This window comes from Tiliqua scincoides, chromosome 2 (genome assembly GCF_035046505.1).
Source record: "Tiliqua scincoides isolate rTilSci1 chromosome 2, rTilSci1.hap2, whole genome shotgun sequence".
Lineage (NCBI taxonomy): Eukaryota > Metazoa > Chordata > Lepidosauria > Squamata > Scincidae > Tiliqua > Tiliqua scincoides.
In genome coordinates, this window is record NC_089822.1 from 65,094,932 (window position 1) to 65,111,485 (window position 16,554).

The window sequence follows — 16,554 nt, forward strand, 5'->3', positions numbered from 1 at the left end:
GAGAACAGGGTCTGATTTCTGGCCATTATCTGCTTAATGATGTCACTTTCTGCTTAATGACATCACTTCCGCCCTTGGCTGGAGTCCTGAATGCTAACCTTGGCCCTATGTGTGAAACGAGTTTGACACCCCTGCCTTACATGGTCACTTCCAGTTTTTGGGGGGGAAACCAGAAGTGACATTTTAGACCCTTATAAGGCCTTCTGAAGCCTGGGGAAGCCTCCACGTCAGGCCAATCATGAATAAGGCTGGCAAAAAACCCCAAAAACACTGTTGTTGCCATGTTGTTGTTGCAGTGACTGTTCCGATGGGCTCTGCACAACAGCCTGATCCTCAATAGGCTTGGGCTATCAGAGTAGTATTTACCCCTCTGATCCTTCAAAACAGTCAGATTTCTAACTGTAACAATACCAGAGAAAGAAAATTACCCCTTTGTAGCAGCTCTGGGATAATCACACCAGATCTTACATATCTGTGTCTCAAACCTAAGACAAGCCCAATCCTATCCAACTTTCTAGCAACTTTCTGGGGTGCAACTACAATGCAGCCCTGAGGTAAGGGAACAAAACGTTGCCATACTTTGAGGTGGCCTCAGTGACTGCCTCCTCACCACAGGATGCAGTGCACGCCCCATTGGCACAACTGCATCGGCACTGGAAATTTGGATAGGATTGGGCTCTAAGTTATCAGTGTATTGCAACCATCAGATAAAGCAAAACTGAGTCTTTGCAGGAAAAAAGTGAAACCAATCAGGAAAAGGTCAGCCTTGTTACAGTTTTTTATGAGGTTATATTATCTTACGAACACACAAAGAGACAGTCACAGACACACGTCTGGCAATAAACATTGTTAGTTTAAAAAGAGATGGGTTTGCATTTGTTCTGAAGCGTCATTCCTCTGGAGACAACTTCGAAAGGATATGAAATGCACATTAGTTCTGATGTATCATTCCTCTGGAGATAGATCTGAAAATGTATGAAGATGCTGCAGCACGTAAAGCCATTTCTTTCCACAACAAAATGTCTTATCCCATAGATTTATGTCTACAAAGGAACAAAAAGAAAGAACCTCTCTTTCCTGAGTTCGGGTGAAGCTATAAATTTTTTAAAATGACCCATTAATTTGTGAGTGCATTTTGAAATCACCCTACTTCATCAAGTGTTTGTAGTCTTCCAATATTACAGGCAACTTCCCCAATCTCTATTAATAATAACTTCAAAGGAATAAATATGCAAGACCATATAGAAAGGAGAGATAAAAATGCCAGAGGAAAAAAGGGGGGAGAATTCTTCATTAAGCTTGGTTAAGTGTTGCTGCCCCCTTCCCTCCCCCGCAAGCATTTTCCAATTCTCAGACTCTCCTTGAGAGTCTGAGAACTGCTGCTCTAGGCCAGTTGTAATGTTTTCTTTGTGCCCCTAGCTGTTTTTCCCTTTAAATATCCCGCGGCACCTTTAAACTATCCCGCGGCACCGCAGCACCCCCTTGAGTTCTCTACAGTTCCCTGGGGTGCACAATTCGGGAGCTGTGGGTCTAGTCATTTTCTTTTGTATGGAAAATCAAGGGGGAGGATGGAAAGTGAAGAAAACAGCAGGGCACTATCTTGAACTACAGTGCATTGATGTGGAGAGACAGCCTTGACCTGTTGTTTTAAGCTATATATTTATGTTCATGGTCATGTGCATATACATGCATCCCTTCACCAACTAAAAACCTTAACAATAAATCTATGATTTTTAAAATCAATTTTAAAATATCTTGAAGGTATGGGGATCATAACACCAGTGCTACTTTTCATGAACACTGTATTATAGGTATCTATAGCATTCATTGTAAGAGAGATGTACAGTAGCACCTCTCGTACTTTTGGTGGCTAGTTTTTCCCCCCCAGGATAGATACATTTTGAAAACCTGCACAAGCATTTTGGTCAGAGACAATGGCAAAGCACAAAAAACAAAAGTGTGATCTGTGAGCAATAATAATTCCACAGTATGACCTCAAACTCTATGGAAAACTTTCACCTATACACTGCCTATGGACAACAGCATCTCATTTTCTTTGACACTGCAATGAAATCCACCAAGCAGCACTTCGTATTTGAGTACCATATACTGCCGCATCTGGGAAAACTACGAGAACAATTAAGATGGATTTTTAGGAAAATGAATTAAGGAAGTTAAAATACGCTGTCTCAGCATATTGTGTAAAACCAAATGTTGCAAGTTGGAGCTCAGACTTTCAAGTAGGATTTAGTCAGTGACCGAATGACCATAAAATCTATGTAGCGCCATTGCATTGGTTTTATGGGATTATTCTCATAGGGATCGCTTCACTCAACTGAGATTATTCAACAATGTAATTAACTTGCCTGCCTCTGCTGCTCCCATGTGTAAAATTGTACCTCACTAGAAATTTGTGAGGAGTAGATGTTGGGAACTACCTATTGCTAGCGTTACTGTGAACTGCTGATCTATAACTGAAACTACCTATTTGCTGATGGCAATGGGAGTTGTCTGAAATAAGCTTTTATAGCTCAGGCATCAACATCTTTACGTGGAATCCTATCCCATTAATCTTAGTGGGATTTCATGCCAAGAAGTTGCTTATTTAACATGTTTTATTTGGGGATGGACACTCTACTTGTGTTAACTCAACTTGAACAAAAACAACGTTTTGACACCTTGAGTCATGGATGTCACTGACCCCAACTTGACTCATGATTCGGGGCCAGTGACTTGAAAAAGAGCTGGGACTTGAAATGCCTCGAGTCTTATCTCTCTTTAGTTCTTGCTTACTTCCACACCACATCACCGCCTTCTTTTTTTCTGTGCATTTTTGCTCAAGGACTTATGACGTGTGATTTGAAAAGACTCGGGCTTGCAACTTGAAGGACTTGAAATTTTTTCAAGTCAAGTTGTGATGGATGACTGCTATGACTCGTGAGTCGAATGGAGTTGTGGGGTCACTGACTTGTGACTTGGGCTCAGTAACTGGAACACATCCCTGATTTTATTTACCTAGAGATTTATATCCTACCCATCAGCCCAAACTGACTCAGAAAATTCAAAAGCAAATAAAAAATGCTAAAACAAAACCAACCAAAAATAAAAATAAAAGATTCACACATGAAAAAACCCCAAAGATGGAGACACAAAAGGCAGAAACACAAAAGGCAGAAGCAACCAACCCAGCTTCAAGGGTCAGGCAATTATGACTTTGCGGGGGAATAATCATCCACTCCTGTTCCCATTATTGCTCCCTGCCCCATAGCTATGCTGCTGCTGCTGCCAGTTCTCCTTGCTCAGCAGAGCTATTCAGGTATCAGACACATATTAAGACAGGCAGCTTTCATAGCAATGCTTCCCTGAAGTTCACAGCTGTTGCTTCTGAGTAGTCTAAGGCTACAATCCTATAAACACCTGAGAGATAGGTCCCAATCCTATCTATGGGATACACTGATGAACTACAAGGCCTGCCAGCCCATCCTATGGGCTGCCATCACAATTGTTTCTCTGATGGTCTGTGGAATGTGGCTGCAGGTGTAAATGTTGGAGGCCACACACCAGCAGCAGCGCTACACAGACTGTTGGTTGACAGAGGTATTTTGGCAGTGGGGGCAGATTGGGATGGGGATTGGGCTGGGGGTGGGCCAGTTTTGGGGTGGATCTTGGCAGCAGTAGCACCTTTAGGGCCCAGAGCACCAGTTCCAGGCCTGACGCCCCCCCCCCCACAGAGGTTCAAATCTAAACTAGAAAAAGAGCTGGAGTAGATCTGAGTAGGCCCATAGGAGACTGTAAAGTAGTGAAGGAGGTGGTAAAGTGGTAAAAATTTTTGTTACTTACCTCTTCTCACTGGTGTCAGTGATGTTGCATCCCGCAGGCCAGATGTGGATAGGATTAGACCATAAATCCCTCTAAACTCATTGGGGCTTTCATCTGAGTAGACATACATACATACATACATACATACATATTGTGTTTAGCTTTTAATTGGTGGTTGTGTTGGACCTTCCTGTACTGTACTTGTATATTGGATATGGTGTGTTGCTCCTTTGATTTTTCCAGATTCTATCATCTTGTTTTATTGCTAGCTACATTATTAAACTGGTTCTGCAGACGCCTGACTGTTTTTATATTGTATGTTTTAAAGTTTTATTTATTGTATGGTTTATGTATTATGTGTTTATGTATTTTATGTTTGTTATACACATTTTGTAAGCCACCTTGGGCATTTCCCTTGGCAAGAGAAAATCGGGATAAAAATGTTTTTAAATAAATCCATAGGATTGTGCTGTAAGGAACTGAGGCACCTGGTCGCTGCAAGGGTTTTTTAAAATAAGAAAACAGGCTAGTGCTAAATTTCAAAGCTGATATAACTCTTCTATTACTTACTAGAACAAAAGCACTTAACCTGGGAGACAGAGATTGGTCCAGTTCCATTTTACTGTTACTACTTACAGGTTCTAGCACTTGTTGCATTTGATATTCTAAATGAGTGATACAGTGCCATTGCATCTAAATCAGAGCATCCTTTATTCACACTAGTCTATTTTTCATGTACATGTTTATTATTGTATTTGCTCTAGACAAAGAGTTTAGTCTTTGGCTTGTAAAAATGATCATTCCATTCAGCCTTTGATCACTTACTAATTAACTCAAGTAAGCTGTGTATGGGGATGGTGAAGACTGCAAATAAAATAACTGGATTAGAGGGTAAATCCAAGAAAGCTCTGGACCTATTGACTTTTTCTTGCTTTTGGTGTTTACGTATCTGCAATAAAAATACCATTTCCAAATGTGGTGTTTTATAAATTGGCTAAATGTTGTATCTTCTTTAGCAGCAATAGTCTTTCTTCAAATACCCTGGCTGCAGAGTCTAATTTTAGAGTGTCGAACCAAATGTCTTAGTTGTAATGTTCAGGACAGAAGTTGCTCTTCGTTATTGTAATGGCCAGTTAGGAGTAGGTCGTGAGTTTTGGTGAATGCTTATATCATGGACAAATAGAAAGTCTATAAAAATAACATAGGTTTAATGCAGATGTATCTTTTTTCCTTTTTAGAGGGAGACCAAAGGTCAGTTTCTCATCGATCATGTTTGCAATCACTACAGTTTGCTGGAAAAAGACTACTTTGGCATTCGCTACGTGGATCCTGAAAAGCAGCGAGTATGTATATGAATTCTTACCTAATTTATTTCTATTTCCATTGCACTGGTATGCCTGCTCCAAATAGTGGTGTCCTAGGGCCTGGGGGAAGTGTTCATTTTCTCGCTACCAGTGTGGGTGAGCAATAGCCAGTTTACAGGGACAAGCAGAAGAGTGGGATGGCTGGGCCCCTGGCAACCTCTGAGCCTGCCTATAAATTATGGTTGCTATGGGGATTAGCATCCCTGTGGTGGCTATAATGTGTAGCCTAGCTTTGTCTCTCCCCTGCTGTTCTTCCAACCCTTTTTATAGCAGGACCAGCAGAGCAGCATCTGCAGATGCTGAAGGACTGCAAATCAGCTTCCAGATTGTCAGGCAGAGCTGTGACGATCTTGTAGGTTTATACTGTCCATTGGAAGGGAACTTCTACGAGCCTAGTCTGCTTCTAATGGTCCCTATTGTAGTTCTTAACATGAGAATCAAATTTGCATTTGTAGTGCAAGCAAAGGCAATAGTTCTCAGATCTACATTTCAGAAATTTATGGAAGCAATGAATTAATATGTTGCATGTAAAAAATGTTTCACATTTTTTATTTGAATAGTTTTCCCTGAACTATTCTTGGTCTATAAAAGTGGTGACCCAAGTTCGTTTCTTGTATTTTGACAAGCTATAGCCTAGGAGCTTGCAAATGTAGTGTAATATTTGGTTTTGCAAAGAGATTACAGCAACAAGAGTTGTAGTCTGCTGAAAAATGATTATTGACAGTCTTCTATGCGTAAGCCACAGAAATCCTCAAGAAAGCTTTCAAAGCTCCTTCTGAAGTTTTCAAAACCCTTCCAACCCAAGACAGAAATCCATGAAACCTTCTGGCAATGGCGTATCTAGGGTGTGGCAAGTGGGGACATTTTCCCCTGGGCACCACTTGAAAGGGGATGCTAGGCGTGGACTTATCCATATTCTACTGATGGTGCATAGCCAATGGTGCGTTTTTGCACCAGTTTCAGGATACCTCCTAAAAGAGATAAATTATAAAAATAAATACACTGTTTTCATTTGGTTTTTTAGGGGAACTTAGCATCTGTGGATTTTTGCCTAAATTCACTTGGTGAAACAGGGCTGGCTTCTTCTCCATCTCCCCTTCTCTGTGTAGCCTGATGAATACATTCACTTGATGGGATGAACAGGGCTGGCCTCCCACCCCATGATCACCACTTCTGTGTTTGGACAGGGGCAAAATTTCAGCGCTTGCCATTGCTTAGCCCAGTCCTGAGCTGCCCGGTGCGCCCAGGGTCGGCGGCACCGAAAAGGGCCGCAGCCAAATCCTGCGCCTCCCACACTACCGCGGGAGGCTCCTTGGGAGAAGGGGACATTTGAAGCAGCCCTGCAATGGGTGCACAACCCTCCATGAGTAAGGTAAGCAGCCCCTCAGTGGGCGTGCAGTCTTCCACGAGCTTCCTGGATCCTGCGGAGCTCAGCTCTGCGGATCCTCCTCCTGCCCCCCACACACCTCCCACCCGCCCCCACTGGCCTCCCCCCTCCCCGGAATGCCTCCTCCACGCTCCCACCTCCCATTCCGCTGCTCTGTGGTCCAGGAGACCGCCAAGCTGCAGAACCTGGGCGACTGCACTGCTCTAGCCCGGCGGGAGCTCGGTGGTGAGCCCCGCGGATGTGCTTTACAGCACGTTTGCGACTGTGGTCGGTGGTACGGAGCCGTGCCACTGACCACAGGATTGGGCTCTCAAACTGTGACATCACACATCAGTTACTGCATTACATTAGAAACTCATACTAAAAAATTCCCAGTTCTATTAATGTTGGTTTCTTTTTTGGGTTCAAATCGTATTATGTGCGAAAATAACCAGGGGAGTTGGCTTTAACATTTTCCTGTGGGTTCTTCCATGTCTGTTGCCTTCATGGGATTAGGAATGCATTCTCCTTTTACATAAATGAAGGTTCCCTGTCTCTAAAGCTATGAAGATTAGCTGAAAAACAAATTAAAATCTTGAGTTGTTGTGAAGTGTCATTGTTATGCATACCTTGTTTAAAACCACATGCTTGCCAAGGTGCTGCAAGTTCTGTGTGCCAATAAAAATGGTAAATAAAACATGAAGACATGCATGCTTTTCATGGCAAAGGCTCAAAATTTGTGTCTTATTGTTTCTGTGTTGTTTGATTAAGGATGCAACCTTATCCTTATCGTTATACATGCTTACCTGGAAGCTCATTGAAAGCAGTGGTACTTACATCTGAGTAAACTTGCATAGGCTTGCACTGTAAGTGATGAAATGGGCAGCAATTGTAGTTATTTTGGATACACAAGTAAATTTTCTTGAGACTGCTGAAGTTCTTGCTGCTGTAGAACTTTTTTGCCTCCACACCCCCAGCACTATTATTACCTCTGAATTTTCCTGGGTTTTACATAACACTGAGTTAAGACTGCTTAATTGCAGTGTGTGCAGGTGTTTGTGCTTTCAGAGTCATGTGGCTTGAGCTAAGATTTATTGTCCATATTAAAAGATTCATCATGTTTATGTGTACATTAGTCCTTTGCTAAGTTGCACAAAAGTCATGGGGCATCCAATGGAAGAACTAACATGTGCAGTTGTTTGGATAGGATTATCTCTCAAGTATGCTTTTATAACAGTGCTGACATTTATTCTTTTGGATTAGCCTCTGAAAGTGTTTCTTTCTCAGTTTGACTCTCTTTTTTCCTTTCAGTTCCATTTTTGTTTCTAAAGATTTTGCAAAACAGAATATTGGGCCTAGATTTTCAGTAGCATTGTCAAAAGCCCCTATAGAAATACTATATAAACCCAGAGTCTCAATCTTCTGGTCTGTTTTATAGGTTACAAAAAACTCATGATCAAAGCACAGAACTGATGTCCTGTTTCCTGCTAGTGGAAAGGGTCCCATGTCCTGCTAGTGTGTGTAGTGGACTCCACACCTGGCACCAAGAAGGGGCATTTACAGTCTGGGTTGGGAACTTGAGTCAGTAACTTGTACTCGAGTCACAAAAATGCATGATTTTGGGTGACTTGTTGACTTGTGAGTCGAATGTGTGGAAGATTCTGAAGAAGACTTATGTTAGGGCACCCCAGGCTTCGTACTCGTGCTGACTCTAGTCTGCCTTACTGTTCGTTACTGTTTTTGTGGTGTGAAAAACCTTGTAGGGCCATAATTCCAACCGGGCAAGCAGCAAGGAAGTTCCAACTGGGAGGCAGGAAAAGGGTAATGTTTGCTGTGAATGGGGGGAGGGCTCTCTTTTCCCATCTCTGATAGGAAGGAAGGAACCGGTGATTATTGGACAAAGGATGGGCATTCTGATATGGACTCATGGGACTCTTCGATTCTGCCCTTGCTCAGGAGCCGCTGCAGAATCAAGTAGGCCCATTGTGGGGCTACTTCCCTTACTTGGAGTAAGGGGATGAAAGTCCCTTTCTAACAAGGAGACACTGGCAGCTGCCTGGAGCACGCAGGATACCGCCGCAGCTGTTTCTGATGCCACGGCAGCCCCACGCTCTGGGCAGCGCAGTGGTGGACTGTAGTCTATCTGCTGCACCGTCAACCAGGTCAGGAACAATGGCACCAGGTCAGGAACAATGACACTCTGTTTAGCACTAAAAATAAGCCATCAAGGATAATCAAGTCACAAAGGAAGGTTCTTCGATGAGTTCACCCCACAAAAGATCCCATCAAATTATATAGGAGAAAAAATATATAAAAGCTGGGTAACAAGACCCCACATGTCTTTGTTCTTCATCCTGTCTTGCTGTCAGTCTGTCTTTATTGACTTGCTGTTAAATCACCTTTGTTCCAGCCACAATTCAAGGACAGCTGTGCCAAGCTGGCATCCAGAGTTGGTGACCTTCTACTCCCTTCTTCCTTCTAGTCTTTTCTCCTGCTTCTCTCCATAAGCGCAACTGAAATCACTGTGCCAGAACAACTGGACAGCCTTCCTTGTGAGCCACCTTGCTATGTACATCTTCTCCTGGAAAGCTCTCTTGCCCTGCTTCCATCCCTTAATCCAGCTAAGGCTACTTCCTAGCTCCTGGGCTTGCTTCAGAGCCTTGTTTTTGCATTTTAAATCCCCCCTTTTAAAGGGAGGTTTGCCTGATCTTGGCACTCTTGCCCCATGACTCCTGCAAGAGAAGCTTTCCACATGTGCACATGTTAACACATGCTTAAAAGCACACTTGATAACATTGTACCTGGAAATAAGCCTGTCCTGTGGAAGGAGTCCTTCTGCAGGAGGAAGGAAATATTAGGATATTATTAGGGGTGTTTTTTGTTTTGTTTTGTTAAAAATGTTTAAAACACAAAATACCACCTTTTTGTTGTTAAAATATCTGAATAACAACCACAAACACTGCATTTTGGTGTTTAAGATATTTTCCAGAAATTATCTTTTCTGGATTACTTTTCCAGTTAGAAATATTGCTGTGGCTGCATCTGCTGACACTATATCACCTATATAACCTACCTAGGACATTTTAAAAGTGATTATAATTTATAAAAGTGCACCTTGGAATAAAAACACATAACACCACAATTAATTTAATCAAGAAATTTTGGAAAAATGTTACCAAAAAAAATCATACTCCTAGATATTATGCATTCTTAATAATGATTATAGTCCTTGAAAATTCTTGCCGTAGTACATCTGTTGGTATTTTAGGTTGTCACAGGATTCTGTTTATGTGTTTGAAGAAATTGAGCAGTTTTGCCTTTCCTTTTAGATTTGTACTTTCAGAAGACTGACAATTTGCCATTGCTCTGTATCACTGATGCCAAGATATTTTCCGCCATTGGAAAGGCTCAGTGTAATACTGACTGTAAGTGGCACAGCCTCTAAGTAATGCTGGCAATGTTTCAAGCAAGCCTTGCTGTAAGAAACAACATTTAAAATATTCAGCTCGCAACAAGTGGCTAATCAATTACAAAGGCTGTAAGTTGGTATGGTGGGATTACCCTGCTTCTGTAATGGATCTTCTTCTTATGGCAGTTTAGAGCATGGCTTGCTTCTGATAGAAAGACCCACTGCTAGTGTTTCTGCATTGTTCTCTCATTCCCAGATCTAGGAAACAGTCTGAACTTTTCTTTCTTTTATGTTTGCTGATTTAGCGAGAGAAGCTCTTAGCTGTTAAGAATCCTTTCTGTACTGTTATGTTTAGAGCTGTACAGACAAAGCAGGCAACCTCGCTGACTGCATTAGATGGACAGGAACAATATCCTCTTGAAACATTTTAAAATGCCTTTCTGTTTAATCCAAACAGATCTAAGACTTTTATACCAAAGCTTTCTTTGGCAAAAAAGAGATTGTTGTTCAGGTAAGTGAGACAGGTTAGGCTGGAAGTACTCTTTGGTCTATCTATACACATGTGCTAAGTGAGGGTAGAGTTGCCTTTTTGTAAGGGTTGCTCTTACAAAGGGTAATGTAAGGTTCTGGCTTTCAGAGCTCTAATGGCTTTGAGCTAATACTTTGACTGTTTCCATATGAACTTAGCAGGTATTTAAAATTTCCTCTTTTGAGACTCCTTTTTAGATCCCTCTGACTTCAGAGTTGAGGCATACAATGACCCGTGAAAGGGTTTCCTTGATTGCACACCCTGATTTCAAAATGCACTCCCCAGGGTAGCTTATTTGTGCTGACTTTGGGCCAAATCCTATCCATGTTTCCAGCACTGGTGCAGCCGTGCCCTCAGGGCATATGCTGCATCCTGTGGTAGGGTGGCAGTCATGGAGGCCTCCTTCAGGTAAGGGAAGATTTGTTCCCTTTCCTCAGGGTTGCATTGTGGCTGCACTGGCTCTGGAAAGTTGGATAGGATTGGGCCCTTAACCTTTTGTGCTAAGTGAAGACCTTTTTATTTGCCCAGGTCTTTTAATATTTTTTCGCTTTTTCTGTATTCTTTTATCTGACTATAAGCTCTGTCTGCTGCTACTGTTTTAAGACATTATATAACAACAAAATAAAATAGGCACGCTCTCTCTCTCTCTCTCTCTCTCTCTCTCTCTCTCTCTCACACACACACACACACGCACACACGCACACACGCACACACACACACACGCACACACATTAATGAGACCTGCTCTGGGGGGCTGCTGTCTGAATGGGAGGTAGCCTCTAGCTAACAAAAATAATTGAAGCAAAGCTACTTTAAAATAATTGAATATCAGAACAAACACTGCCATATTGTGGTACTTTAGAAAGAATCTACTATAAGTGTATCTAAAAATAAATACAAAATTATTGGGTAAGCAGTTCAATTTATACTATATGGTACTTTGTTTTATTCATCTGATAGTACCGTAAGCAAGTACCACAGAGCACATTCTGCTTAACACATTAGCACAGTGATTTTCTACACTGAGAAGGCACTAAAATTGTCAAGGCACACCATCACTTTTTTGACAAGTGACACCGCACAGCTGGCCGGGTGTTCACATCCCCCAATAGCCCTAATATAGCCCTAATATTAACTAATAGACCTACTAATACTATGACCCTCCCCCAAACTCCTGTGGCACACCTGCAGCCTATTCGTGGTACACCATGTCATAGTGGTTGAAAATAGCTGCTTTAGCATATCTGGTGCATAGATACTGTATACCTGAATTTTTGCAAAGTTCCTGAACCAACTGGAATTTGTCAGTCATGCTATAAAAGTCATGGTATTATACCATGTTCAGTCATGGTATAAAATGGGCTCGCCTGTGGATCAGTAATGAATCAGGAATATACGAACAATTTTTACAATAAAGGGAAATAGAGAATCTCTGTTAGGACTGGTACTACCTATTTGCAAATGCTCTGGAACATGGATAATTGGAGAGGTAGTCAAATTTGCAGGTAAGACACAATTATTCAGGATGCTTAATTCTAAAGCAGACTAAAGATCTCAGAAAAGTTATACCAAAAGTTGCTGAAAGTTGCTGGGTAGGAGCTCTGCAGATGAGTTTCAATATTAAGTGCTGCACTTAATGCTGCACTTCAGGGACTTCAGTCCTGATTCACAGAGTTACAGATTTTGTCTAATTTGTGTAATCTTTTGAAATGTAATTGTATTTCTCTGTGTATTTCCTTCCCAGTGCAAGTTCAGGATTAGGTTATTGATCAGACCATGATGTTAATTCCCTTAACTATCCTGAATCAGCTGGGATAAAAAGCAACCCTATGACACCCAAACAGGGATTTGAGAAAGGATATCTGAACAAACTATGTTTTCAGCTCAGTCATATGCAACTCCCCACATGGTGTTAGAGCCACACCAACAGGTGTATGCTATATTCCACATTGGAGTTTTGGGCTCAGGGTAAAGGAACATTACCAAGGAGTGCCCATTCCAGCTCACTGGGATTTCACTGGTGCAAGTCCATGTGGACTTGCATTGGGGGATAGAGTCTGGAAATGGGAGATAAGATATTGGTGGCACTGCTGTGGCCAATACTGCTCCCTTCCCAGCCTCCCCCTCACCCCATTTCCACCCCTTTCCTTGCCTTCCCTCTCACCCCCAGCATGGACATAATGGTAACAATGGGTGTCCTCTGGCTGCTAGTATGCAGACTGAGCAGTTCACCACTCACAGAAGCCAGGCCATACTAACTAGCATGTCACATTTTGTGACAACCATAAAGAAACTTTCACTGCTGAAATGCTTATTCTGGTGGCATAAGGCCCTAATAGGATTGGGCTATTTGTCAGTCACACACATCCCTTTCACTTCAGCATATGCAGAGGGTAAGAACAGCCCTAACATAGCATTAATATAGTTATTAGAATAGCATATGTAGGTAAATCTATATACATATGGAGAAAGGGGAATTTGTCAATATTGTTAAGTTACATGCATTGTTAAAATGGTTCTATGCTTTGTGAAATGTCCTTTCCAAACCTTGAGGTTTTCTGCTATGGCAGCATGTGTAACTGATAGGCCTGCGCAGCATTATTATGTGAATAATCACAAGGGCACCTGGCCTGGTAAGTGGCTACTAAGAAACATTAAAATGCTGATCAGGGAGTAATGCTTAGGTAAGTAAAGACCATTGCAGCTCAGAACATAGCATGCAGTGGGATTCGGTACTGCAGGTGCTACTGCATCCTAGTAAAGGAAGACAGTTAAGTCACATTGCCTTAACAATAAGAATTTCGGCTTAAAAGCTGCAGCAGTATTGAAAATAACCAGTGTAATAGACCTTAATTATTCAATTTTCTCATCCACTATGACACACTGTGCTTATTTAACTGGGTAGTGATGTACACTTACAGCAAAATCCTGTCTATTCACAAGTAAGGCCTTTGAATTCATTTACTTACTCCCAGGTAAGTGTGTATAGAATGTCAGCCCTATTATCATTTGTAGGACAGTTTAGAAATATCTACCTATCTATGTCTGAAAATGTTTATTCCATCATTATTTTAATGTAGCATATTTTTGACCATTAACAGAGAATCATTTCTTCCTCTTTTTAATTTTTTCTTGGATTGGAATTTAATTGTTGTGCTTTAATTTGCCTTTTAATGCATTTTATGTTTCTTACTTTATGTTATCTTACATCCCAAGTATTTACAGAAAAGCCGCCTTTAGCAGTGCAGATACTCAGAGAGAATTCATGGAAAAACTTATTAACTAATTAATAAACGTTTTATATGAAATATCAACATATTGATAATATTTCCAACTTTGTACAAATACCATGAAACTTACAGCCCAATCCTGAGCTGCCCGGGGTGCACAGCTGCAGCGGTGCCAAAAATGGCTGGCACAGCATCCTGCACCCAAGGCAGCCGCCAACAGCTCCTCAGGAGAAGGGACTTTTGTAGCCCCGCAATGAGGCTACTCTATTCACCACCAACCCAAAGGTGGTCGGTGAATCCTCCGTGTAAGGCGTTGTGCCCTACACAGAGGCTTTGGATCTGGTGGATTGCCTCCCTCCCCCCCCCCACTCCCTCTAATGGGTAGAGGAAATGGGTACTAATAGGTAAATTATTCCAAAATTGCCCTGCTCTCGCCATTTGGAACTTGCTTCTGACAAATGTAGCACATTGGCCCATGTGCCTGTTCTTATGTTACCAGATTTACAATGGAATGTAGACTTTTTCAGACATCGCTATCTGTGCAACCCTAAGCATGCATTCTCTGAAGTAAGTTCTGCTGTAAGTTCAGTAGGGCTTACTCCATTGTAAGTGTGTTTGGGATTGCAGCCTGAAGGAAGCTTTCAGTCTCTTACATTGTTTTTAACAGAGTTTTATTTGTTTATTTTAGAGGAATTTCTGTTTTGCATTAGGGAGGTTTTACAAACCCTCTAAAAGTCAGTAATGCACAACTGATGAGAAATTAGGAAGCTGTGTTATACTGAGTCACACCTTTGGTCCATCTATCTCAGTATTGCGGATGCTAACTGATGTCCCAATCCTATCCAAAGTTTCCGAGCCGATGCAGTCACAGTGCAGACCCAAGACAAGAGAACAAACATCCTCTTACCTTGAGGAGGCCTCCATGAATGCCCCCCCCCCAGGATGCAGTGCATGCCCTGTTGGCATTTTGCTTTGACTGGGGACCTTTTCCATGCAAAGTAGATGCTTTTCCGCTGAGCTGCACCCCTCTCTCAGCTGTACTATATAATCTAGCAATCAAATGGATATAATCAAATATAATCAAATGGATATAATCATATAATCAAATGATCATATAGATAAATATATAATCAAATGGATATAAACAAATAATCTAGCAATCACTGTCTTAAGTTTGACATCATACTTATCAAATAGTTGAATTTTTAAAATGCTACTGTGTGAGATTCGATTGTAATTTTCACAGCCGAGCCTTTAGATATAGCATCAGCTCTGAATAAATAAAACCTTTTGTGTTTTTCTACTTATATTAATTCCTATTTTCAGTAAATTATTGATAGCATGGAATGAGTTAAAGTTTCTGTTATTCAGGTCTGCCCCCCAAAAAGGGGGAGATGAAATTATGTACTTAGGAAAGCTGGGTGCACTATTTCTAACAGGTGCTTCTTTGGCAAAGCTAATATTTAATTTTAGCAGTGTTTTGCTTACAGGGGAAAAAATGTGCAAAACCAACTGACCATAAGCAAAAATGGTACCTCAGTGTCAGCACCGTCTTTTCCTAATCAGAATTTACTACTATCAGTCATTATTAAATAAAATTTCTAGAGGTACATCCTAGCTATCTTGAGGGTAGGATTTTAGTCTAAGTCTTTTCTCTAAGTAACTTTATCCATCTTACCATTCTAAGAGACTGTATATATCTTCCTTTCCCACAACCAATACTTTTTATTCCTCAATAGTCGACTGCGTGTGCCCATTTCTTTTGCCCTCGTCTGGGCATTGAACAGTTTTGAACATCCATTGCCTATTGTTATCATGTTAGCCATACTGTTTGTTCTCTTTCAACTAACTGTACACAAATACAAACATCCCTTTGAAGGTGTCACGAAACGTAATAGAAATCCTCACAGGCATGAAAACTGTCAGTTTATCACTTTCTTGTGATAGCAAATAAATGATGTCCTTTGCAGTACTTTAACCACTGATCTTTGCCCTTCCTTTTCAGCACTGGCTGGAGCCCAACAAGTCTATCTCCAAGCAAATGAAGTGTAAGTGTTGACAGTCTGCTTCATAATCCAATGTGCTATTTTAAGGTGCCAATCCCTTCCTGACTTAGAAAGATGAGTCTTTTATATCTCTTTCAGTTACACTCCCCTGATTTCTGCTACTTTACAGATCTCAGGCCATTTCTCATGGCTCGAGTCTTTTTGGTTAGTGAAGTGACTCAGTTCGTTTAGAAAGAGCCAAGAAAGACTGAAACAAAACTAATCTCTGCAGTTTCATTTTGGTTTTCACAATCCTTCTGTCATTTTCAAAAGGCATGAAAATACCGTCCAGCCTTTCAAAAGGCAGCTATGCAGCCTCTAGCCTGACCCCAAAAGCCTGGATTATGAAAGTGACTCAGCTTTGTCTCTGCCAAATTTGTTTAAACAAACCTAATTTGTTTAGGGCTTGCCTGGAAACACGATCTTTCCGAACCTGGGAAGCTGTTCACCTTGACACTGTCTTGGAAAGATCTTTTTGTTGTTTTTTGTTTGTTTGCATGCATTGCCTACAGTTTGAATTCAAAGTTTGACCTTGTCAACTATCAGTGATAAAAATAGCAACTGATGAATATTCCATTCAATCTTAGTCCTTCGTATCCAGTCTCCACTATGTGTAACTTGCAAATAAGAGAAGAGGGATTTTTACGATTAATTACTGACATATTGGTATCTAACATCTATATTCAGTTAGACATTAGAGACATGGGGACAATTTAAAGAGGCACGGTTCTTTGTTTGCATGTGCCCAGTGGGCTTTTCCTCACAGTCAGAGGCCCATGAGCCTTCTGCATT

At 41.3% G+C, this 16,554-nt stretch overlaps 1 protein-coding gene across 1 annotated transcript in view; it reads left to right on the forward strand.

Annotated features, from left to right (window-relative positions):
* The window catches only part of FRMD3 (FERM domain containing 3), a 149,997-nt gene that overhangs the window by 57,725 nt on the left and 75,718 nt on the right, over nt 1-16,554 (forward strand). Inside the window, exons 2-3 of the mRNA XM_066614795.1 lie at nt 5,058-5,162; nt 15,723-15,765. Coding sequence (XP_066470892.1) covers nt 5,058-5,162; nt 15,723-15,765 — 148 coding nt within the window. The remainder of the gene's footprint in view (nt 1-5,057; nt 5,163-15,722; nt 15,766-16,554) is intronic.